This window comes from Silurus meridionalis, chromosome 10 (genome assembly GCF_014805685.1).
Source record: "Silurus meridionalis isolate SWU-2019-XX chromosome 10, ASM1480568v1, whole genome shotgun sequence".
NCBI lineage: Eukaryota > Metazoa > Chordata > Actinopteri > Siluriformes > Siluridae > Silurus > Silurus meridionalis.
Window position 1 is genome coordinate 27,400,633 of NC_060893.1, and position 25,604 is coordinate 27,426,236.

The following is a 25,604-nucleotide window of genomic DNA, read 5'->3' on the forward strand; positions in this document are numbered from 1 at the left end:
AACTCGGGATCTCTCCAAATTCACACACTTTCTGATGGTGCAGGGTAGCAGGGCAAGGCCAATTGGAAGAATCTGATACTGGTAAGTTTCGGCCCCCAAAAGCAAACCTCAGGAACCTTCTTGTGAGAAAGCAGGATTGATACATGAAAGTATGCATCCTTTAGTTCTACCGTGACAAACCAAACTGAATCGAGTCGACTCGCTCTACAGTAGACACACTGAGACATGTCTGGAAGAGCTTTCCAAGCTACCAGAAAGCCTCTTAAGGGTCTCTCAAGCCTGACCTTTGGTGTGCTTAGAGCCCGGGCACTGCCCTGAAGTGACTCTAGGAGCCTCGAAGAAGGCGGCGAGTTCTCCTGAACAACGAGGATGGGACACTCCATTTTTGTACCTCTAGATGGAAGCTGGAGGGTTGAGGTTCGGGCTGGAACCGCTGCAACACCGCCGGCTGTTTCTTGCTCTCCTGAAAGCTCCTGACCCCCGTGCATACAGAATTGGCGAAGAGGCCAGAAGAAGCGAGTGGGGCATCCAGGAGCATGGCTTTATCCCTGTTGGACATTTCCAAAATAATGAGCAACAGGTGACTTTCCCATGGAAACCAGAGCATCTATAGACTGGCCAATGGCCCTAGCAGTCTTTTTATTGGCTCTGAGAGCCAGATCATAGCTCATTAAACTAGTCGCCCGGGGCACCTCCCACATCCAGCTCATGCAGCAGGTTAGCCTGATATGCCTGCAACATCGCCATGGTATGCAGGGATGCAGCGGCTTGACCTGCCGAGGCATAAGTTTTGCAGACGTATTACGCAGAGGCTTCGTGGGTAACGTCAGGGTCTTAAGGGAGGAGGCATACCTGGGAGATAGATACAAGGCAAGCATCTCTTTAACCCGTGTCATCCCACTGTACCCATGTTCTTTCTGACCATGACGTGTGAATTCAGCTCGGGCTGAAGGGGCGGGCCGAAAAAGGCTTTGCCCATGACCTAGACATCTCAGTGTGCAGGGCAGGAAATAACGAGAGACCTCGACATGGAGGTTACGACATGGGTGTCAGAAAGCGCTCGTCTAACTTACTGGATCGAGGCATTTTCTGCTTATAAGCCGGCCAAGTTATATCGAGCTTGGCTGCAGCATGGGTCACAACCTCCATTAGCTCTTCGACCCCAGTGTTTAAGTCAATTGACCAGCGCATTAACACCTCTTCTCAGCAAACTACAAATCTGTCAGTTAATAGGTCTAAATAACTACCGCTTTCAGTGAGCACACAGACCTAGCTATCGCAGTAAACCTACTAAACAATAGAACAAGCCCCTCCCTTGGCTGTCTTTGCTTGTTAATTTGTCTCCAATTTATCCCCAGTACCATGGTCCAGATGGAGAAGAGTTGAAACCTTCACAGTGTTAGTGTGTTATCACAGTGTTATTACAAAAACGATTGTCAAATACCTCTAACTAGTAATGTTAAGGCAAAATGGTGTTACATTTACATTTATGGAATTTTTCCACACGCCCTCATCCAAAGTGACTTATATTTATCTCATTCATACAACTGAGCAGTTGTGGGGGGTTAAGGGCCTTGCTCATGAGCCCAGGTTAGGTGTGGCTGGGATTTAAACTCAGGAGCTTCAGATCCGAGGTCCATTGCCTTAACCTCTCATTCACCTTCAGCAATAGCACAGGAACATTTGTGAATTATTTGCCTGACCACTACACATACGTAAAGGTCTTACAGATAATAAAAATGTGCAAGGCTGGCCAAAGACAGTAAACACAGTTGAATAAATGGTTGCGCATCATCCTCCATTATAGCAATTATGATTAAAAGAGAGCAGAAAGGTGACAGAGTTTTTTTTTTCTTTTCAAAGACTTATCCGTTAATGTTTTCTATTTGCCAGAAAGTGACCACTGCATGGATGATATCGTTCATGACATTTACATTTGCGCCATTTAGCAGATGCCCTTGTCCAGAGTAATGTAGTAAACTGCTTCGATAGTCCAAACCTTTTTTTATATATTTGTCTAAATTACTAAATGCTACAAGAATTTTTAATAGGAGAAAAAGAAACCCCACATCCAGATAAACACACAGAGTCACACTAAAGCTGAAAAGAGGAAGTGAGATTTTCATGGATTCTGTTTCTCCCAGAATAGAGCAGAACTTTCACCAGATGTTCAACTTCCTTCAGCCAAACTCAGTGAAGCACAACACACAGCACTGAATCTCCAGCTAAACACACTCTCTCATCACACTGATAATGACTATTAACTCGAATAAAAGAACACACAATGTCCAAAATGAAGCTTTATTTCAGCAGAGCAAAACTACAGGAAGAGCAACAGGACAGTGAAGAGAGGAAAGACAGAAATGTCAGCATTGTGTAGAATTGAAACTCGATTGTAGATGGATGTGTGAGCAGCTCAGTGTTCAATTCTATCTTGGAGCTGTTGGTCTTAACACTGGCTCTTTCTGAACGTGAGCGGATGATGGACACCACCATGGGAGACGGTACAGACAAACTCCTCCCCCTTTTCCCAGAGTTCTTTGCTGAGGGTCAGGGTGCTGCTGCGTGTGTAACCGTCCTTCTTGTGTTCTTCTGGGCTGGTCAGAACCCGTCCTTCACCTCTGAGCCGTCCACCGTCCAGCTCACCAGCGCCCCCTGTGGAGAGTAGGCAGACAGCAGGCAGAGCAGCGAGGCCGATCTGTCAGACGGCTGCAGAGAGGAGGGAGGGAGCAGAGACATGGAGGGCTTCACCGTGGGACCGCTGGAGACCACAAACACACAATATACACACATTTACACAACATTTACTCATTACTGCTTATTCACATTACTGCAGTTCAGTAGAACTTCTCAGCAGGAGAACTTTTACTAGTTCCTCGTTATATTGTGAAGAGACTCGGACTTTGATCAGATTTCTTCTGGGAGTGTTTTCCAGTCCTCCTAAGTTGTTGTGTTACTTTGACATGTAGTCCTACAGAAAAATCACTACACTGATGATGTAAATACACTGATATTCCACAGAATCAGGGCTGGAAAATGCAACATCACACCTTCCTTTGAGTTTCCTGATACCAAGATTTCCTCTATTACAATCCCACATCTGGCAAAAAGGCTGAGATCAGTTCAGTGATGGAAATCAGCACATCACACCACATCCACCTTTCTACACACTGTTTCTCTTTGTTTGGAGATTCAAACTCAGTACATCAGTACAATGATAGAAGACTAACAGGCACAGGATGAAGTTTTATACCATGTCCTTCACAGCACACAATATGACCTTCAGAAGCTGTGAATGTAAAAGTGCCGTGTTTCCTGAGGAACAAACTGCACACTTATTCAGCTAACAGCTAAATCCTGATTTCTTCTTTCTTTTAGCTTCATTTCATTTTACTCAAACTGTGTCTCAGTGTCAGAATAATATGCAATATATATAACTAAAACACTAAATTATATATTCATCCAAATAAATAAACAAACAAATCATTTTAAAATAAAATTATTGTACAGAAGTTTATAAACAGAAGAGAAACTTACTGATGATCAGTTTGGTTCCTCCACCGAAAGTCCACCACAGTGATACATTCTAATGAAACTGTCGTACAAAAACCTCTGTTACACTACAGTGACCACACACACACACACACACACACACACACACACACACACACACACACACACACACACTTTGCATTAGCAGCTCATGCTTCAGTGCTCTGAGAGACTTTATAGCTCTGTGACTTTAACACTTCATGACTGAAAGCTGCTGCTCAGCGACTTCACCCACAGCAACCATGAGTTTGATCTTCATCTTCATCTGCACACTGGCCCTCTGCACTCGAGGTAACACAATGTTTTATCTTCTACTGTTCAGCTGATAAACCCATGTGAAGTTGGACCACTAGATGTTCTTCAAATTCCACATCATTATTAATGTAGGAAACTAATTTCTTCTTCTTTTTCAGGATCCAGAGGTCAGGTGACTGTGACTCAGAGTCCTGCAGTAAAATCTGTTTCTCCAGGAGACACGCTCACTATCAGCTGTAAAACCAGTTCTGATGTTGATAATGACTGTGGTGGTGACTCTGACTGTTTAGCCTGGTATCAGCAGAAACCTGAAGAAGCTCCTAAACTCCTGATCTATAATGCTGATGAACGAGAATCAGGAGTTCCAGATCGTTTCAGTGGCAGTGGATCTGGATCTGATTTCACTCTGACCATCAGTGGAGTCCAGACTGAAGATGCTGGAGATTATTACTGTCAGAGTATACACACAATCAGTGATAGCTTGGTGTTCACACAGTGTTAGAGGGTCGTACAAAAACCTCAGTGTGTGACTGCTGCAGCTGGGACCTACTGCAGGTGCTGAGAGGAACCATGTGATACACCATCACACACACACACACACACACACACACACACACACACACACACACACACATTGAGTTTTTGAATGCTGTATGATTTACAGCCACTAGGTGTCAGTAAAGTAAAAAAACAAGAAACTTCATACCATACACATACCAACAGAAATTTATTTATTTTCTAAATTATAATGTATTTTTTATTTATTTATTTGAAGCCAGCTCATTGAACCAGTAAACAAAAATCTAAAAATAAGGAATCTACATTTTTTTTACATAAAACAGGAATAACAAATCGTACCCAGATCCATGCAAGATTATTCATGAATAAAACACCAACACTATGTAAACAGGAATTTTGGTTTCTATATTTTGGATAATTATGTACAGGTCTATTAATAATACATACTCAGATATTTTTACTGTGCAAAAATGGCCAAAAACATGAAAAACTGTAGCTCTGACTTCAAAAAATAAATATGCAGACCGCATTTTATTCCCACAGAACTATTCATTATCACATTCAGTCAGCTATGACTATTAGCATGACATTTCTGATGCTAATCAGCAATCGAGTAAATTGAAAACATGTGCTGCAAGGAAGAGTTGTTGGGGTCTGTAGTCCATTGCAGCCATGTTTCTATGCTGTGGTGCATTTTGGGAAGTGGAGTACTTGGTGGATTCCAGTGTTGGCATGACAGAACACCTCCACAGTGATATTCAGCAAACATTCCACCTAATCCATGTGTCTACTGCAGATAAATCTGTTTTCATTACAGAGGGATTAGAGGTCACTGGTTACCTAGAAAACACTGAAAGGGTGTCAGCTGCATGGTTACGTTGCATAGAAAGTCCCTCAGCCTAAGGGAGAACCGAGCCCCATCTTTAGACCTGTTCACAGAAAGCACTCAATCTGCTGATTTGCCTGTTCTAACTGGTGCCTGGTTATAAGGTTTTATAAGACTTTAGTAAGTACTTTTTATGTCGGTGCACAAACTGTTTCTCAAAAAAGTCTTCTCCACACCGTAAACATGAAGAGCACTGGAGTAGAACATTATTGCACAGTTAAGTCTCTCCCATGGTTCCAGAGGCAAAAGCAGCAGAAGTTCTGATTCCAGCATGGCCAGGTGGTGCTGGTGTTTCTCAACTTGCTTTTCCAGGGCTGCCATGATGGTGTGCCAGTTTATTTCTCCTGTTGCATCCATGATATTAAGTCTTAATGTCATGTAATGGAGTTGCAGATTTGGATTTACAGGATTGGTATTAAACTGGCAGGTAAATCCATGATGTAAAGCAGACTTGAAGACAGGGACAGACAGTAGGGCAAGTGATTAGCAAAAGAAATAAGATGCAAGATCCAAAAATACAAAGACCAGGAAGAAAAAAAGATCAGAATGAAGATAGAAAGACTTTGCAAGTCATGAAGGTATACACTAAGGATTAGTTCACAAAGAGTGGATGAGGAAGTGTATACAGGGTGCTGGAGTGACTGGAAACAGGTGGGTCTAATCAGTATCTGTGTGTGAAGGTGCCAATTAAGGATTCTAGTCCCTAGCAGCCATGTTAATATGCCTCAGTGTATTCTGGGAGGCGGAATCCAGCTTTGGTGTGACTGATAAACGTGGACACGACTCATCTGAAAAAGAGGGAGAAGAAATAAGTGCATTAATAATGATTCATATTGATTAATGAAGTCATGTAGAGGCGTTCTACAAACCTGACAGAAGTCATTACAAATATATTTAGAGCATAAATTATGAATTATTATTGATGATGACACTATTCTATTGTTTCTGTTGCATTATAACTATTAATGTTTGATATTAGATATTAAATGATATTACTAACATTTAACATATAATTACAACGAGCGCTGAAATGTTCTGTGGTATGCTGCTTTTACATTTATTGCTATAGATTCATTCATTAGGTCAATTTTTTTCATTTCAAAAGCATTATCATATTTCTTAACTTTAAATAAATGCATTAAAAGGTTCTGCAGTGACTGAAATTACAAAGATCAACAATTAAGTGTTCATTTTGCGTTATTTATTTCTGCTGCATTTTTAATTGTGATTCTTCTGCAATGCTGGAATTGGGTTCCAGCTGTTAGTGACTCTCAAAGTACAGACATAAATAACACTATAAACACTAAACACTAAAAACACTGCCCCCCACTGCACTGACCCTTCTACTGCACTAACCTCACCTACTTCGCCCACAGTAACATTACCTGCTGCACCAACACCACCAATCCAATCACCACCTACTGCAACAAACACCAACTAGTGAAGTGTTAGCTCAGTGGAAAAGATGCTGGAATTATGATTGGAATGCTGTGACTGCAACACCACCACACACTGGGAAAAAAATTATCTTGGACCTTTAAAAATGTATATGAATGTTAGTACACAGAATTTATTTCTTGAACATGAAAATGTGCACATTTCTGCAGGTAGGCAGAGACCCCTAGTGGTAGAAAATTGCAGTTTATGAGGTATAATGGAAAACAATCATACTTTGTAAATGTCAGGTTAATGTGAAATTCCTCTTTTCACACATTTGAATCTAACTTTATTCCACTCCTCTGTTTCTTAACAATCAACACCTTTACTGATGCACTTAACAGATCATTCGAACATTCAGTTCCCCCAAGGTCAGTTTTTCACCGAGTTTTTATATGGCTGCATGCTCTAAAACATTCTGTTCCAGTAAAAGGCAACTTGTTGTATGAGGTGCATGGGTACAGGAGGGTGGCAGATTGATGGTACCAGGGCTTAAAACCCGACCTTCTGAGCAGTAACCCAGAGCCTTAACCACTAAGCTACCACCTCTGCTTAAAATGCCTTTCCCAAGTGCCCAACAGTGGCGCTTGGTAGTACTGGGGCTTGAATCCTGACCATATGATCAGTAGCTCAGAGTCTTAACCACTGAACCACCACTGACCTGAATTAAATATATATTAAGAAGGTGCTGAGTGAGAAAATACAGTGTCTGAAGGTGAAATGAGGTGGCCATGTATTAGTGTGAGACAGATAGAGTGTCTGAGAGTGAGACAGGTGTGTGTACCAGAGAATTTGGAAAGATAGACATGTCTGAGAATAAGACTGACAGGTTTTTCTGAGAGTGGGGCAGATGGATGTATGTGAGTGAAACAGATCTGAGTGTCTGAGTTGAGAGACATGTGTATGCACCTGCGAGTTAAACAGATAGGTGTTTGAGAGAAAGACAGTTGGAGTTTCTGAAAGTGAGACGGATGTAACTAAACCCCCAAGACACTCTTGTTTCTGCTCAGATCTCTGCATGTCTGACAGATATTTTATCATTGATGACAACTCATCCTCTGAAGCTTGATTTAATTGAAAATGAATCACTGTTCATTTCAGGTGATTCATTATTATCTGTACATTATTTCCCCTCACCCCTGTGCATATAGACCCAATACCCTTATCTATAACACTGATATTTATAATGCACTTCTGGTTAGATGCAAACTGCATTTCACTGGCTTTGTACATGTACCTTGCACAATAACAATAAAGTTGTATCTAATCTAATCTAATCAAATCCAATCTAATCTAATCTAATCTAATCCAATCTAATTTAATCTAAGCATATCCATGTCAAGACCATGTCTTTATGGACATCTCTCTTACATTACCTTTGGTCACATTTACAACCTTGGGGGTAACCATCAGTGGTGGCAAAAGTCCACACACCCTTTACTTATGTAGAAGTACAGATACTGATGTTTTAAAAGAAAAAAAGTTGAAGTTCTGACTACACTTTTTTTTTACCAAAGTTAAAGTAAAGATGTTTGGGCTCTGACATGTACTTCAGTAAAAAGTAGTGATTATTACTACCTGTTTTAGTGTCACACTGTAACTGCACCTCATGTCATATTAATATCAGGGCTGTCAATCAATTCAAATATTTAATTGCGATTAATCACATGCTTGTCATGAGTTCACTTAACATTAAGCAAAACTTTGTTAACGTTGTCATCTGTTCTAAATGTACCTTCAATTAATACTTTTCAAGTTTTTTATTTCTCTAATCAACATGTTTACGGACAAAAATTGATGCTTTACACAAATGTATGTTTATTATTAGTGAAACCGAACTCAACATAGCACATGAAGACAAAATATCCTAGTAAATGTTTTAAAGTAATTATTGTGTTTTAAATGACGTAAATCATCAGGACACCAAACAGAACCTTTGCTATGTTTCCACACGGACAGGTAATGAGGTGATACCGGAGAAACTTTACCTCTTCTAACTTCCATACGGATTTGGTTGATTTGATTACGGTTTTATTTATGTTTATGAGTGAATACAAATAATAGTAGACCCTTAAAAGATTTGAATGATGTATTGCTCTTATCTGCACGCTCAAAAAAGTCAAAGTAATTTCAGTTCGCCACAAAACACGCCGGTGTGTTTGTCGCCCCCTAGAGGGTTAATTGTGTGCATCATTTGGGATTTTTGTGCTGATTTGAGACTTTGTGCATCAATAAAACAAATGTGTGTCACGCTGAAGATTTTAATTTCGCCTCTTTTATATGTATTTATATTTTAAAATTAATGAATTAAAATTTATTTGCATTAACACATTATTAACGCGTTAATTTTGACAGCCTTAATTAATATATTAATACAAAATCATTTCTAATGTTGTTCCTTAATGAATGTATCCAGACTTAGGATCCACCATATAGAACACAAGCAGAGAAAAGAAGATGATGATCAGGTGATCAGGAATGTCTCTGTTCTCAGTCATGTTCTCATCACTGACTCCCTCTGTCTCATCCACGTTAACCCCAGACTTCTTACTGCCTTCTGCCTGCTCATTGTGAGCTTGAGAACGAGTCTACGTCTGTGGTGTGTGAGAGACAGGAAATGATGCACCAGTGGATTAAAAAAGCTGCACAATGACAATGAACAGGTTGATAAGCTGAAAACGGTGCAGTGAGAAGCAAAAATATTGACATGTCACCAAACAGATTAAAACTAAAGGAGTGATTCTGATGTAAAAATGTAAGAAGTAAAAAGTACAGATATTTGTGTAAAAATGTAATGAGAAAAGTAAAAAGTTAATAGTGAAGTAAAGAACTGATTTCAGTAAAATCTACTTAAGTACAGTAAAGAAGCATTTGTACTTTGTTACTGCCCTCCTCTGGTAGCCATGGACACTCAGCAGTCCTTTTCTTCTCAGTTTGCTAATCTAACATGCTTGTGTGGATTTCTCCTTTACAGCATCCTTTCAGCTCTGCTTGCTCAGCACCTCATCATCTCAAAACTAGACTACTGTAACTCTCTCATGGCAAGTCTGCTTGGAAAGATATAAAACCTCTGCAACTACTCCAGAATGCTGCCACAGGTCTTGTTTTTTACCTTCTTAGGTTCCTCCACATCAAACCCCCGGTACATGTCCTCCACTGGCTTCCTGTAGCTGCCAGTATCATCTTTAAAACACTGATGCTTGTCTACAAAACAAATCATTGCCCAGTACCCTATACCTCTTATTTGGTCTAGTGGTTAGGATGTGGCGCTCTCACTGCCGTGGCCCGGGTTCGATCCCCGGTCAGGGAACCAACCCCAGCCATTAGGGTTGCACAAGCCAGTGCACTCTTTGTGCCGGTCCCAAGTCCGGACAAATTGCGTTAGGAAGGGCATCCAGCGTAGAAACGTGCCAAATCAAACATACGTATTATGAATACGGATGATCCGCTGTGGCGCCCCCTAATGGGAGAAGCTAAAAGAAAGTTTTTACCCTCTACCTCTCATCACTTCTCTCAATCCATAATTCACCACACTCTGTCCATCCTTAACCACTGCTTAACCTGGCCCACCATCTCTCCAGGTACAAGATGCTTGCGGACTCTTCTCTGTTCTGGCACTGAGGTGGTGAAACAAACTTCCACTTGATGTCTGAACAGCTGAACTACTGGCAATCACACCTGCAGTCTAAACATCTACTTCTTTCAAAAATGTTTAAATTATCACTACTTATTAAATAAACTCTCTATTTTTCTAAATAGTGTTAGACTGATGAGTTCTTACTCTCTGTGGCACAAGGAACCAGCATCAGGATGAATTTATTGATGAAGACTTTAAAGAACTTTGTGAGTCACTTGGGCTTCATGTAAATGACATCATATGCTTTTAAATGTAAATGTAAAGCATATGAAATGCACCTAAAATGACTTGTCTATTGTTAGTGAAATGATTATTGTACAGACCCACTCGAAGCACTCTCTTTATCCCACTTCCTGCTCCATCTTCATCCTCCTCTTCTTCATCGTTTTCTTCTTTTTTCTCCTCTGTTCCACTCCAGTCATCGTTGTTTCCCTCCTCTTTGACCACAGACTCCTCTGATGGGTACGTATACACACAGTCCAACTGAGAGTCATGAAAACACACTCTCACCTGAGACACACACACACACACACACACACACACACAGAAACATTTTTTAAATGTATTTATTTTTAGCAAGGTCTGAGAGTGAGACATATGGGGATGTGTGAGAGAGAGACAGCAGTGCTGGATGAAGTACACAAAGTATGTGTTGAGTTAAAGTACAGAAGGTAAAATGTGATCATTTGATCACAAGATTCTTCACTTAATCACCTCAGTTTCTGTGTAAAGACTCGAATGTGACTCTCAGCACACTGATCTATTAATAGAATGATATTAATGACTCAAACACTGATTGATTTCTATTATAATGATCATGAACACAAAACCTTCTTTTCATCTACTTCAGTAAAAATGTGTAAACGAGGTCACATGTGTTGTGATGAGTTCGAGTCTGGAGTTTCTTCATCATTTATTCCTCTCTGATTGGTGACTTGCTGCATGTTTCACCAGTTACTTTTTTTTCCTTGTAATAAAAAGAAACTACTGATTTCACTAAATGTAGTCGAGTAAAAAGTAAAAAATTTTACTTTGAAATGTAGAGAAGTTTAGCATCTACCAGAAGTGCAGCAATTGTGCAAATTTACGAGTGCAAATAAATATACTGTATGTCCAGCAAATATAAATAGATCCAGTTGATCAGTGGTGTGTATTTGGGAAGCATGAACAAAGAAAGGTGATCAGACTGACTCAGATGGGGGAGGGGAATGGCTGCGTATGCCTCAGGTATGTTTGTATATACTGTACCTGATCCAGTGTTTGTCCCCTCTGCTAGATCAGTTGACATTCTGATGAAATTACAGCGACTGAGCACCAAGACAGCAGGCACAGGAAACATTTCTTCCCCCAGGCCTTCGACCTCATGAACGTTCAAATGCTCTCCCTATAAATATGTTTGCTAAACCACTTCTGTACTTTTTGTGCCATATTACTCCTTATTTATTGTTCTTTATAAAAATGTGCAATAACACATTTGTTATTGTTATTTGTTTTTTTATTTTATTTATCCTTTACAAATGAAGTCGAAGCTGGCAACTGGAATCTTCTGTCACCAAAAACAAATTCCTTGTAAGTTCAAATGTACTTAGCAATAAAGCTCTTTCTGATTTTGAGAATGTATTAGAATTAGCCTCTTTATAGCATCTTTTATGCTCGCTGCAGCTAACCATGCTAGCGGCACAAACAGCATGCACGCCGAGAGAGCCGGAGAGGTAAACACGTTCACCATCTCGGAGCATGACGTAAGGAGGGCATTAAAGAGAGTGAATACCAGGAAGGCAGCAGGACCAGATGGAATCACAGGTCGGGTTCTGAAAGCCTGCGCTGACCAGCTAGCACCGGTGTTCACTGAGATATTCAACCTCTCACTGGAACAATCTGTTGTGGCTTATGCTTTAAACAGTCCACCGTTGTTCCTGTCCCGAAGAAACCCCAGCCCACCTGCCTTAACAACTATCGCCCTGTAGCCCAGACCTCAGTAGTGATGAAGTGCTTTGAGAGCCTGTTTAGAGACTTCATCACTGCATCACTACCAGACACACTGGATCATCTACAGTTCACATACCACCAGAACCGCTCTACTGAGGATGCCATCTCCTCCACACTACGATAAGCCACCTGGACTACAGAAATGGGAATTACGCAAAGATGACTACAGTGGACTTGTGGACTACATTTCAGCATTTAACACCATAATTCCCTCCACACTCACCTCTAAGTTGGAGGTCCTGGGACTCAGCCAGCCGCTGTGCCAATGGATTTCCTGACAGACAGACCACAAGCCGTACGGGTGGGAAAACACACCTCATCCACCCTCAGCACTGGAGCCCCCTAGGATTGTGTTCTGAGCCCCTGCTGTACTCACTGTACACATACGAATGTGTGGCCACTTCCAACTTCACCACCATCATCAAGTTTGCTGACGACACTGTTGTGGTGGGCCTGATCTCCAACAACGATGAGACGGCCTACCTACAGGAGGTTAAAAACCTGGAGAGATGGTGCTAGGAAAACAACCTTCTCCTGAACGTCAGCAAGACTAAGGAGTTGATAGTGGACTTCAGCACGAAGCAGGAGCGGTCATACCAACCGCTAAACATCAACAGGACCCCAGTGGAGACAGTGAAAAGTTTCCGGTACCTAGGTGTTCACATCACACAGGACTTGTCTTGGTCTTGTCACATCAACACCCTGGTGAAGAAGGCCCGGCAGCATCTGTACCATCTGAGACGCTTAAGGGACTTTAAACTACCCTCTTAGGTGCTAAAGACTTTCTACACCTGCACCATTAAGAGCGTTCTGATGGGTAGCACCACTTCCTGGTTTGGGAACAGGCACCATGCAGGACAGGCGAGCCCTCCAGAGGGTGGTGAACGTACAATCCACACCGAGCTCCCTGACCTGCAGGACATCTACAGCAGGTGGTCTAGGATCAGAACCAGGAAGATTATGAAGGACATCAGCCTTCCAATAATGGACTCTTTTCTTTGTTGAGTTCAGGGAAACGCTTCCGCTCCCTGAAAGCAATCACAGAGAGAATAAGGAGGAGCTTCTTCCCTCAGACCATTCGGTGTTTAAACCAGGAAACACCAGGATCTAAAAGCTGATCCACTCTCTCCATCGTCACACTTCTGCAAATATTTTTCTTTTCGCACTACAACACTTTAACCTCTGGACTGTCACTTTAACTGTGGACTTGCACAGCAGAGTGCATTTTATACCACACCACACTGCACACGGTCATTTTATACCACACCGCACACGTTTAGTTTATACCACACTGCACACGTTTACTTTATACCACACCCCACCGCACACAGTGCACTTTATACCACACCACACATGGTCACTTTATACCACACCACACCGCACACAGTGCACTTTATAACACACCACACACGGTCACTTTATACCACACCACACCGCACACAGTGCACTTTATACCACACCACACACGGTCACTTTACACCACACCACACCACACACAGTGCACTTTATACCACACCACACACGGTCACTTTACACCACACCACACACAGTGCACTTTATACCACACCACACACGGTCACTTTATACCACACCACACTGCACACAGTACACTTTATACCACACCACACACAGTACACTTTATACCACACCACACGGCACACAGTACACTTTATACCACACCGCACACAGTACACTTTATACCACACCACACACGGTCACTTTACACACCACACCACACACCGCACACAGTGCACTTTATACCACACCACACTGCACACAGTACACTTTATACCACACCACACACAGTACACTTTATACCACACCACACACGGTCACTTTACACCACACCACACCGCACACAGTGCACTTTATACCACACCACACTGCACACAGTACACTTTATACCACACCACACACAGTACACTTTATACCACACCACACAGTACACTTTATACCACACCACACCGCACACAGTGCACTTTATACCACACCACACACACGGTCACTTTACACCACCACACACACACAGTGCACTTTATACCACACCACACACGGTCACTTTATACCACACCACACCGCACACGGTGCACTTTATACCACCACACACACACGGTCACTTTATACACCACACCACACCGCACACAGTGCACTTTATACCACACACACACACGGTCACTTTACACCACACCACACCGCACAGTGCACTTTATACCACCACACGCACACGGTCACTTTACCACCACACCACACGGTCACTTTACACCACACCACACAGTGCACTTTATACCACACCACACAGTGCACTTTATACCACACCACACACGGTCACTTTACACCACACCACACACACGCACACAGTGCACTTTATACCACACCACACACGGTCACTTTACCACACCACACCGCACACAGTACACTTTATACCACACACACACGGTCACTTTATACCACACCACACACGGTCACTTTATACCACACCACACACGGTGCACTTTATACCACACCACACACGGTCACTTTATACCACACCACACACGGTCACTTTATACACCACACCACACAGTCACTTTATACCACACACCACACAGTCACTTTATACCACCACACACACGGTCACTTTATACCACACCACACCACACACAGTCACTTTATACCACACCACACGGTCACTTTACACCACACACACAGTACACTTTATACCACACACGGTCACTTTATACCACACCACACACAGTCACTTTATACCACACCAAACCACACACAGTGCACTTTATACCACACCACACACGGTCACTTTATGCCACACCACACTGCACACAGTGCACTTTATACCACACCTATTTCCTCATGCTGGACGTATAAAGCATTTCACTGCATGTCGTACTCTGTATGTTTTTGAGAAAAAAAATTTGATTTGATTCTAATTAATAATTAATATACAGTATTAGAATAAGATGTTTGTGTATGTAGTTAGACAGAGAGACAGTCGTTGTGATACAAGTGGGTTTGTCTGAAAGTGAGAAAAGTGGGTGGGGCTGTGAGTCTTTATTTATAATCTACATTATATGGACAAAAACTTTTGTCACGTCTTTGTTGAACATGCCATTTCCAGTTTATTCTCCATTTGCTGTAATAATATCCTCCACTGTACCAAGTCTTTCTTCTAGAATTTGCGGTGTGGCTGTGGGGATTTACGATCATTCAGCCACAAGAAAATAAGTGAGATCAGGCACTGATGTTGGTAAGTATAGGCGGGGTTCAGTCAGTGTTTCAGTGAGGTTGAGCAGGACAGGGCTCTATGCAGGAAATTCTGGTTCCTCCACTCCAATCTTCACACACCAGACTTTCATAGAGCTCAGTCGAGGACATTATCATTCTAAACATTGTGTGGGCTTCCAGTGAAATTAACCTGTAATGCTACACTATCTAAAGTCATTCTGTACAGTTGTGTGCAATACATTTGTGCTAACAGTTTAGGAAAGGTCAAAGGCCAACATATGTGGATGTGATGGTCAGGAGTCCACATACTTTTGGCCATAAAGTGTATAGATTTTTTTATTTCTGTAAAGCTGCATCAGGACAATATCTATTGTTAAAGCACTACACAAATGAAATGGATTAGAATAGTGAGAAATGAAAACCTCAGTGATATGAACCGACCTGGTTTTGCTGTGGTGTTGTTTGTCGTGTTGCACAGAACAGGAAATGAGGCGGTGTTAAAGAGGAAGTCAGTACTGTACTGTGAGTGATAAAGTTACCAGAGGATATAAAAACAAGAAGGCAAGGAGAAGACAGATAGATCAAGAATTTAACCAGCACTATTTTCAAGCATGTGAAATAAACGTAACAATATATTTTCCTTATACATTATATCATTGCTCTCAATTATATTTCACGATGGTTTCAATCCCTTTCATGCATTACATTATATAATTACATTGTAAATAATTATATATATATATATATATATATATATATATATATATATATATATATATATATATATATATATATATATATTTTTTTTTTACCCATATTTTATGAATACGTGATTAATGCACTGAGCATTTCTGTTTGACTATTTTTTATAAAAAAAATTAAATAAATAACTATGAAAGATGTGAAACTGAAACCTATAATGCAACACATTTATTCATGACATCTTTTCTTTCTCTGAGATAAAGAAAATAATAAACTCCGGAAAATAATTTTTAATCACTTACACAAAAGATTTGTTTCACTGATGTGCCAAATCTCAAATCAGCACCAAATCCATCATAATGCACACATCTGGCAATTAAAACCGTCCATGTGGAAACATTGCAAAAGTTCTGTTTCTATATATATATATATATATATATATATATATATATATATATATATATATATATATATATACACATTTTACAGCATATCACAAAAGTAAGTACACCCCTCATCTTCTTAAGGGACAATAATATAGAAATTAAACTGGATATATTTTAGAGGAGTCAATATGCAGTTTGTGTACAGTACAGATTTACTGTCTTCAGATTTACCATACAAATGTGTGTATCATCTATTAGAGCAGTTACAATGTGGTGCTTTGAGTTGATTCTTTCATACTGACCACTGGATGTTCAACATGGACCTCATGGTAAAGAGTCTCTGAGGAATTAAGAATTAGAATTGTTGCTCTCCACAAAGATGCAGAGGCTGCAAGAAAAAAACAGTATCACCCTGAAACTGAGTTACAGCTGTGGTTCACTGGGGGGAAATGGATTTCAACATGTACTCTGACCTTCTGAAGCAGAACATGATGCCCTGCCTTCAAAAACTGGAGCAAACAGCAGTTTTCCAAAATAATACCAACCACAAACACACCACCAACATGACAACTGTCTTGCTGGGGATAGCTGAAGGTGAAGATGATGCAGTGGCAAAGTATGTCTCCAGATCTGAACCCTATTGAGCACCTGTGGGGATCCTCATGTGGAAGGGGGAGAAGCGTCATGTGTATAACATCCAGCAGATCTGTGATGTCATTATGGAGGAGTGGAAGAGGATCCCAGCAACAACCTGTGCAGCTCTGGTGAATTCCACACCCAGGATGATTAAGGATTATTACTGTCCCTTAAGAAGATACTAAAATGGTTGCTGAAATGTGGGGGTATACTTACTTTTGTGACTGTTTCAAGCTGTTGCAAAAAATCAGCAGGAAATGAAAGGCAGTTTCGAAACTTGATTTGTTGGAAGCAGGAAAAATAGATGTGTAAGGATTTGAGTGTTTTTGACACGCAGCGTTTGCGACAGATTTTCTTCTGAACATCAGGTGTTGTGGGGTTTATCCCAGTGTTCAGGGGTTGGTACCTACCAAATATAATCCAAGGAAGGAGATTGGATGAATCAGTGGACACCCAAGGTTCATTGATGTGTATGAAAAGTGAAATTCTAACAGAATTGCTATTGTACCACAAACTCCTGAAAACATTGGTGCTGGATTTGATAGAAAGCTGTTGAGACACACAGAACATCACAGCTTGCTGAATATGGTCAGAGAACCCATGCAGATCCCTGAATACTATGCAAGTATCTTCAATAGACATGTGAGCATCAGAACTGAATAAAAAAAGGTGGTCTGATTAATCAGTTTTTCTTTTCCATCATCTGGATGACCAGGTGTATGGGCATGGTTTGCGCATACCTGTGACGAGATGCCACCAGGATGCACTATGGGGAAAGGGAGAGCCTGTGAAGGCAGGGCCATGTGCTGGATGATGTTCTGCTGGAAAACCTTGGTTCCTGGTGGTCACATGGTAGTTTGATGTTTGCTTATCACTGTTACAGACTTCAGGGATTTACTGTACACCCCTTTAGGGTAAAGTTGTTCTTTAATGGCAGAGTACTCTTTCAGCAGGATGAATGTTCCTCCACATCCGTATTGGATCACACTGTTCAGCAACCGTTCCTGGGGTTCAAGGTGATGACTCAACCTCTAATTTCCCCAGATCTCAATCAGACCGTGTGTCTGTAGTACTGTATTTCATTGACAAACATGTCAGACTCATGGAGACTCCACCCCTTAATGTACAGTTATTGTCTATTTATTTGCCCCATGGTACATTATTAAGGGAACAACTGCAGTGTATTTATTAGTAAGAACTGTTGCAGCATCAAATTGGTTCACAGACAGCAGATGGACCAGAAGACTGGTGGTAGAATTGAGATAATAAAAATGTTTCACACTGTATTTATGTTACATGGTGAGTGTAGAAAGAAATACAAGTGGAGAAGAAAAAAGAGAAGAAAATAAAATTTCTGTTCACACACACACACACACACACACACACACACACACACACACACACACACACACACACACATTAATTTCAAGTCTGAGTATCATGTCTATATAAGGACACAGTAAATGTCACACAGTGACATTTTATCATGTTGCATGACAGTTTTTCTGCCACGTTGAACTTTATTTTAATGAATTTTTATTCTCTCCGTGTTTCCTCATATTTCTAACCTGCAGTCCATTGAAGATATACAGGACCATTGAATGACTGATCAGATGTTCCTGCAGTACCAATCTGCCCTTGAGCTTGATCCTTTACCATCTTCAGATCAGTTGAATTCAAAATCATTCTTAATTATAACTCACTTAAAATTAACTACCAAATAGCATCGAAATTAATTACGAACTAACCTCCGGCTGAACTGAATTGATTAACTGTCATTAGTGTATGAGTTCTGCAGCACATGTTGAGCAATACATGGGGTGTGTTTTATTTTCACAAACACTACAAATGCTGGATGTTGAAGAAGTGAAGTGAGGTCTAGTCCTTCATGTTGCATGTATTTGTACACATCAAGTCCATTTCAAATAATGAACCTTTTGATGAGAACTTATTTCTGACATTCGTTCTTATTGTATTCTTGAACCTCATTGGATCAGTTGCAAAAAAATGTGGTCATCAGTGATCATTCTTTATTAATCCTACAAATATTTAATCACTCGTTCTTGACATCTGCTAGAAAGACAGACAGACAGAAAACAGGAGAAAAAAACTTTATGCCTGAGGTGTGAATCTTGCAGCTGCTTGTCTGCAGGCCAACGTGTGGATGATAAACTGTGATTGTAATGACATTCTTGTAAAAATACTGCACTGAAAAAGACCTGCTTCCTCGTTTCTCAACTCTCTTCATCATGGATTTGGTACTTCCTGTTTATGTAAGAGTGTGTTCCTGATTATATATTGGTATAAAACACGATTGTGTGCTACAAAGATCTACCTTAATATCCTGTCGCACCCGATATCCTATATCAGTTTTAGTTTTATGTTTTACTGACTATAATGGTTTATCATAGAAATCTATCTGAATCCTGACTGACACTGGGAGATGATAAGCAGTAATCATGAATGAGATTTTTTTGTTTGTTTCAAATTGATCTCATGAATTTCTGCTTTCACTAATCAAACACACAACACACTGACTTTTAGTTATTCTGGAGTTTAACTAGGAAATATGAATCGAGACAGTGGAAAGATAACTATATTTCTATCATGTGTATAATTACACCTAGCATCAATCACTGAAAATAAAAATGGGTTGTGTTATAGAGAGAAACATCAACACTACATCCCTCAGAAACGATGCATACAAGGCATGAAGGATCATATTATTTACATCAGTACCAGAAGAAGAGACCACAGATTTTAACTTCATTTTAGGATCAGATGGTGATAGAAATGCACATTAAAAAAAGTTCAATGGTTTGATGTTTCATTATTTGATCTTGATAACTTGTAATGTAATGTTGTTATTGTAGATTGGCTTATTTTTAACTTTTATTTTATCATTTGTTATTGTGACTTTATATCTCATTATTAAAATTGTCAATAAGACAATAACATTTCAATATTTACACTCAATAATTGTTTTATTGAGTTTATACTTTGACATCTCATTATTCCCACATGCTGGTTTTGATTTATTTTGTTACTATAAGTTAGTTTGCTTACAATAAGTAATATCTTGTTAAAATCTCATTAAGACATTGTTATGTTACACTTAATAACTTCACACTTTTTTAAATATTACCATATGATTCTTCTTTCCTATGCTGTTTTTTTATATATATAAGTAAACCATCAAAAAAATATTTATCACTGCATTAATACTTACAATTTTTGGAGACCCTCGGTTCTTCAATAAGCAGGATCTCTCCAGGTTTTGATAACCACCAATCACTTCGATCTCCTCTGCAGTTGGATAGCGTTTCTTGTTTGGTTCTCTTGTGTTGCTTGGTGCTTTAGGTGTCGTGACAGAAGATGAAGGCACTTTAGGTTTTGTGTCAGAAGATGAGGGCATCCCTGAGGGTCCTGTTTTCCTGGGAGTGATGGTAATGGTGGTTCCTCTCTTTCCTGGGCCTCCAGAGGCACTCCGGATGGTGAAGAGACGAGTAGATGGAGTTGTGACATTTGGCTCTGTTTGGGTGTTCATGCTCTCTGGGGTGGAAGTGCTGATTTGCGGAAGTTGAGTTTGTACCCTTGGTTCTGAGGACGGTTTTGAGAGGACATGCATTTGTTCCTTTTGAATATTGATGTTTTGGTCCTGACAAATGTTGGGTTTCTGCAATGCCTCACCATTGTTTTGTTTCCGGACTTCGTGATCTTTTAGATGAAGCTGCTCCACTTGCCGCTGCACTGACCGCAGTGAAGATACTTCTGCTGAGATTTTCTGAGCACCAGATGAAACCTGTCCCCCAGGTCGGCTCTTTGTAATTCCTCCACTATGTGTTTGGACACCCAAGTTCCTCTCAGTGACACACACACCGGCCCTGGAGGTTACAGGCTTCAAGTTATAGATCCGACTCATGGCAGGTTGAGGGTACCTGAGATGAGGAGACGGAGAACTGGAAGAGGATGAAGATTGAGATGGAGGGATGTAGTCTTTCCCCAACAGATCCTCCTCTCGTTCTTTTTTATTTTCTTGCACATGTATCACTCCATCCTGTTGCTTTTTGAGAATAGAGGGCTCTTGTTTAGCTGAGAAAGAAGGAGGAACACATACAGGAAGTTCCTCTTTACTTACTTCCCTTGTGACGTCAAACTTGCTGAGAGACTGCGGTGTGGCCACTTCCTGTCTGCTCTCCATCGTTGACTCTCTAGTTTGTTCCTCTCCTTCTCTGTTCCTCCTCTCTTTTTCTTCTGTATTTTTTCTTTTAAACTCTCTATTATGGACAGAGGTCTCCCAGCTTCCAGCTCAATCTTCTCCCCACTTGTCTTATATCTTCCCTACCGTTCTTTGAGAAGCTCTGCTCACTCTTACCATAAAAAACAGATCTAGGAATGTATATCTCTCCACTGTGATGTACCACCTGAATCCAGGTCACATCAATCCTTCGATCTGTGATTTTAACTCTTGGTTTTTCCATAGACCTGCTGCACTGGTGTCACTTCCTTTACTATCTTCATTGCTTTGTTTTGGAATCCTGCTTGCTCTTATTTCTCATGGCTCTCTTTTCTGTTTCTTTAACTATCTTGTCTTTGTTCATTATTCTTTTTTCCATGAAACTCCTCAATTCTTCTTTATTCGAACTCCGAGTTCAAGCACCACCTCATTCCCACTTTCTTTCCATTCTTCCTCTCTGTCCCCCTCTTTCTCCAACTCTCCCTCAAGTTCTATTTTCCTCTGTTTAGAATAACTTCTCTTAACCACTCTTCTCTCGTTACACACTTGCTCTGAGTAACTTATAGAACGTTTCAGTACTCCTGTTCTGCACTCGTGTTTTCTTGCCTCCTGTCCCATCTCTCTCCATATTTTCATAGGGATCAAGCAATCACTGCTTTTGGACCTGCAGGGAACTTTACAGTTCTCAGTTCTCTCCACCGATAGAATCCTCATCCTATTCATTCTATCCTCCGTGTCTCTTGCTACATTTTCTCTTTGATTATTTCTGTTCTCGATGATGATAATGTTTTCTGCCTTAATGGTGTGAATCCCAGAGATAAGAGGAGATAGAACAAAATCACTCTGTCCTTCATTACTTCCTCTCTCAAAATCACTCTCTATCATGACCTCAATTACATATCTCTCTCCTGCTCTTTTCATTTATATCCCTCTATCCCTGCATTTAGTTTCATAGTCTTTTCTCTCTTTGGTTTCCTCTCCACTTGTCCTCTCATAGTAACTTTGTCTCTTTCCTGTATTGGTTCCTTTCTGCAATTTTTTCCTTTGCTGCCGTCTTGTGAAACCATTGTGGGAGCAAATGGACAGATTTCCAGACAGATGCCACTTTGGATTCAAACCCTCATCCTGCTTCTCTCTCTTTCTCTCGCCTTCTCTCCTCCACCCTCTTACCTTGCCCTGTGACACTAAATGATCCCTCGTTTCCAGGCTGGCATGCTGGCCAGTCTTTCCTATTCCTCTTGCTCTCTTTTCTTTTTCTCTTGCGCTTCTCTTCTCCTTCGTTCCAGGAGGAGCTGCTTCCATTTTGGCAGCACAAAATTTTACATTACAGATGGATAAACAAAGATGGTTGCAAGGATAAATGAATGCTGTTGATTCACTGTAGCTGCTGTTGAAACTAAACACAAGAAAATGTCAAACGTGTTAAGTCATTTAATTGGGTTTTGAGATTTGTGCAAACTAAAACCCTACAGAATGAGAATGAAGCTATAGATGAACAGATGTGCTCTAAACAAACAAAATACATGTACAGAAAGTGTGCTATATCTTATAAGCTCCCTAATCCTTGGTTACATGTCCTACATCTCGCCCATCAGTTTCACCCGACCTTCCAGATAATTCCACTAAATATCTGTGAGATTGAGGTGTAGGAGATTGAAAAGTCTCAGAGTGTTCCGGGGTATTGAACTAAACCAAATTTTATTCTAGAAATTCTTGCATTATTATAGTTTGATGCTCTTCATTCCTGATGCACATTTTTGCATAATTTTGTTTTCATTGCTAAATAAGGAGTGGTGTAACGTAAAGTGTCTGTGTGCATGCAAAACGATCCATATAGAGACATGTTGATAGAACATTAATCAATCAAACTGACTCATAATCAGAATTTATACAATAACTAATAGCACCACATTAAAAAAAAGGTTCTTCTAGCCTAGCATGTATCATTGTACTATGCTCCATTAGTACATGTATTCAATCAGGGTCCACCATGTTTATTGACACGAAATGGATGAACGTTAATAAGAAGATTAGGTTAAATTGTTTCTATTACCTCTGAGGAGAACAATGTAAAAAAAAAAGTTATCTAACTGCTTCCACAGGGACGGATATGAGATCAGAAGAGTGAACATTTTTCATTACAATGATGACTAGATATATTCTTCGAAACTTTTTGTTAGTTAAATATCTGAACATCAGGATCTCACCTTTTATTTGTTGGTGCTAAATCAGAAACTCCTTACCACCAAACTTTATTCAATTCAATTCAATACATTTTTATTTGTATAGCGCTTTTAACAATGAACATTGTCTCAAAGCAGCTTTACACAGATAATGTGGTGATTAAACGTAAATATGTTCTTTGTAAGTATGTTTGTCCCTGATGAGCAACTGTGGCAAGGAAAAACTCCCCGAGATGGCATAAGGAAGAAACCTTGAGAGGAACCAGACTCAAGAGGGAACCCATCCTCATCTGGGTTGCACCAAATGTCCATTTGAAGCAGATATACAATGTTGTGGGGTACAGTGATGATGATCAGAAGCAAACTGCACTCCCGAGTCAGTGCAGCAGACCGCCGACACCAACTACAGTCCAATCCGTCCTCAAAGCACCCGTTCTACTCCGGAATTAAGAGACCGTCCCGAGCTGCACAGAAGTGTGAAGATCCAAGGAGGGGAGAGGGGCAGGAACACTGGTCACTGGAGCCTCAGGAGCATGTTTAACTCGACCGAAAGAGAGAGAGAGAGAGAGAGAGAGAGAGAGAGAGAGAGAGAGAGGGTGACGGGAAGAGAAGGATATGGATTATTAAGTGTAACTATTGGTGTATGAAAGTTAATGTCACTGTGCAGTTTGGACTCCGGCAAGACTCGCTATGGCAGCATAACTAAAAGGGAGAACCAGAAGGTAACACAGACATGAGGGATCTCTGGGATAAGAGACGACCCACCACACCACCGTCAACAAACCTGAGTGAACGTGTGAATGTGAGGGGACGACAGCATACAAATATACCAGTTCACCAAACACTCTATATCCATGTTCCCTCCAGATCTGTGCCTTTACCTAAGAGAAATCTACTGATAAAAGGCTTGACTAAATAAATACGTTTTCAACCTCGACTTGAACACTGAGACTGTGTCTGAGTCCCGAACACTGATTGGAAGGCTGTTCCATAACTGTGGGGCTTTATAAGAGAAAGATCTGCCCCCTGCTGTAGTCTTCATTATTTGAGGAACCAACAGATAGCCAGCACCTTTTGATCTAAGTAGGCGTGGAGGATCATACTGGTACAGAAGTTCACTCAGATACTGTGGTGCGAGACCATTGAGTGCTTTATCGTCAGTAGTAATATTTTATAATCAATGCGAGATTTGATTGGGAGCCAGTGTAGACTGATTAAAACAGGGGTGATGTGGTCATATTTCCTAGATCTAGTGAGGACCCTTGCTGCTGCATTCTGGACTAACTGAAGCTTATTTATGCACTTACTCCAACACCCAGACAGTAAAGCGTTACAGTAGTCTAATCTAGAAGTAACAAAAGCATGAACCAGTTTTTCTGCATCCTGTAACGACATCATATTTCTAATCTTAGCAATATTTCTAAGGTGAAAGAAGGCGATTCTGGTGATATTATTCACGTGAGACTCAAAGGAAAGACTCGGGTCAATAATCACACCAAGGTCTTTGACAGCCGTACATGCTGAAACAGAAACACCATCCAGAGATGCTACGTAATCGGAAAGTTTACTTCTAGCTGCATGTGGTCCTAGTAAAAGTACTTCCGTCTTATCTGAGTTGAGCAGAAGAAAGTTATTAAGCATCCACTGTCTAATGTCCTTTACACACTTCTCAACATTGTTAAGCTGATCTCTCTCATCTGGCTTTGCTGAAATATACAGCTGTGTGTCATCAGCATAGCAATGGAAGCGAATCCCATGTTTATGAATAATTTCACCAAGAGGCAGCATATATAAAGAGAAAAGCAGTGGGCCTAAGACAGATCCTTGAGGAACACCAAACTTTACCTCATAGAGTGTGGAGAACTCACCATTTACATCCACAAACTGATAGCGATCAGTCAAATAAGACCTGAGCCAAGAGAGAGCTGTTCCTTTATTCCTACAACATTCTCAAGTCTAGCAAGCA

The 25,604-nt window shown here is 40.6% G+C and overlaps 2 gene segments (V, D, J or C); one reads left to right on the forward strand and one right to left on the reverse strand.

Moving 5' to 3' along the window:
• The window catches only part of LOC124392842, a 69,975-nt gene that overhangs the window by 17,744 nt on the left and 26,627 nt on the right, over positions 1-25,604 (reverse strand). Inside the window, 1 exon segment of the V gene segment in view lies at positions 3,538-3,572. Within this exon segment, the coding sequence occupies positions 3,538-3,572 (35 nt within the window).
• Positions 3,580-5,893, forward strand: LOC124392843. The segment is given in 2 exon segments: positions 3,580-3,843; positions 3,966-5,893. Coding segments are annotated over 2 exon segments (435 nt in total).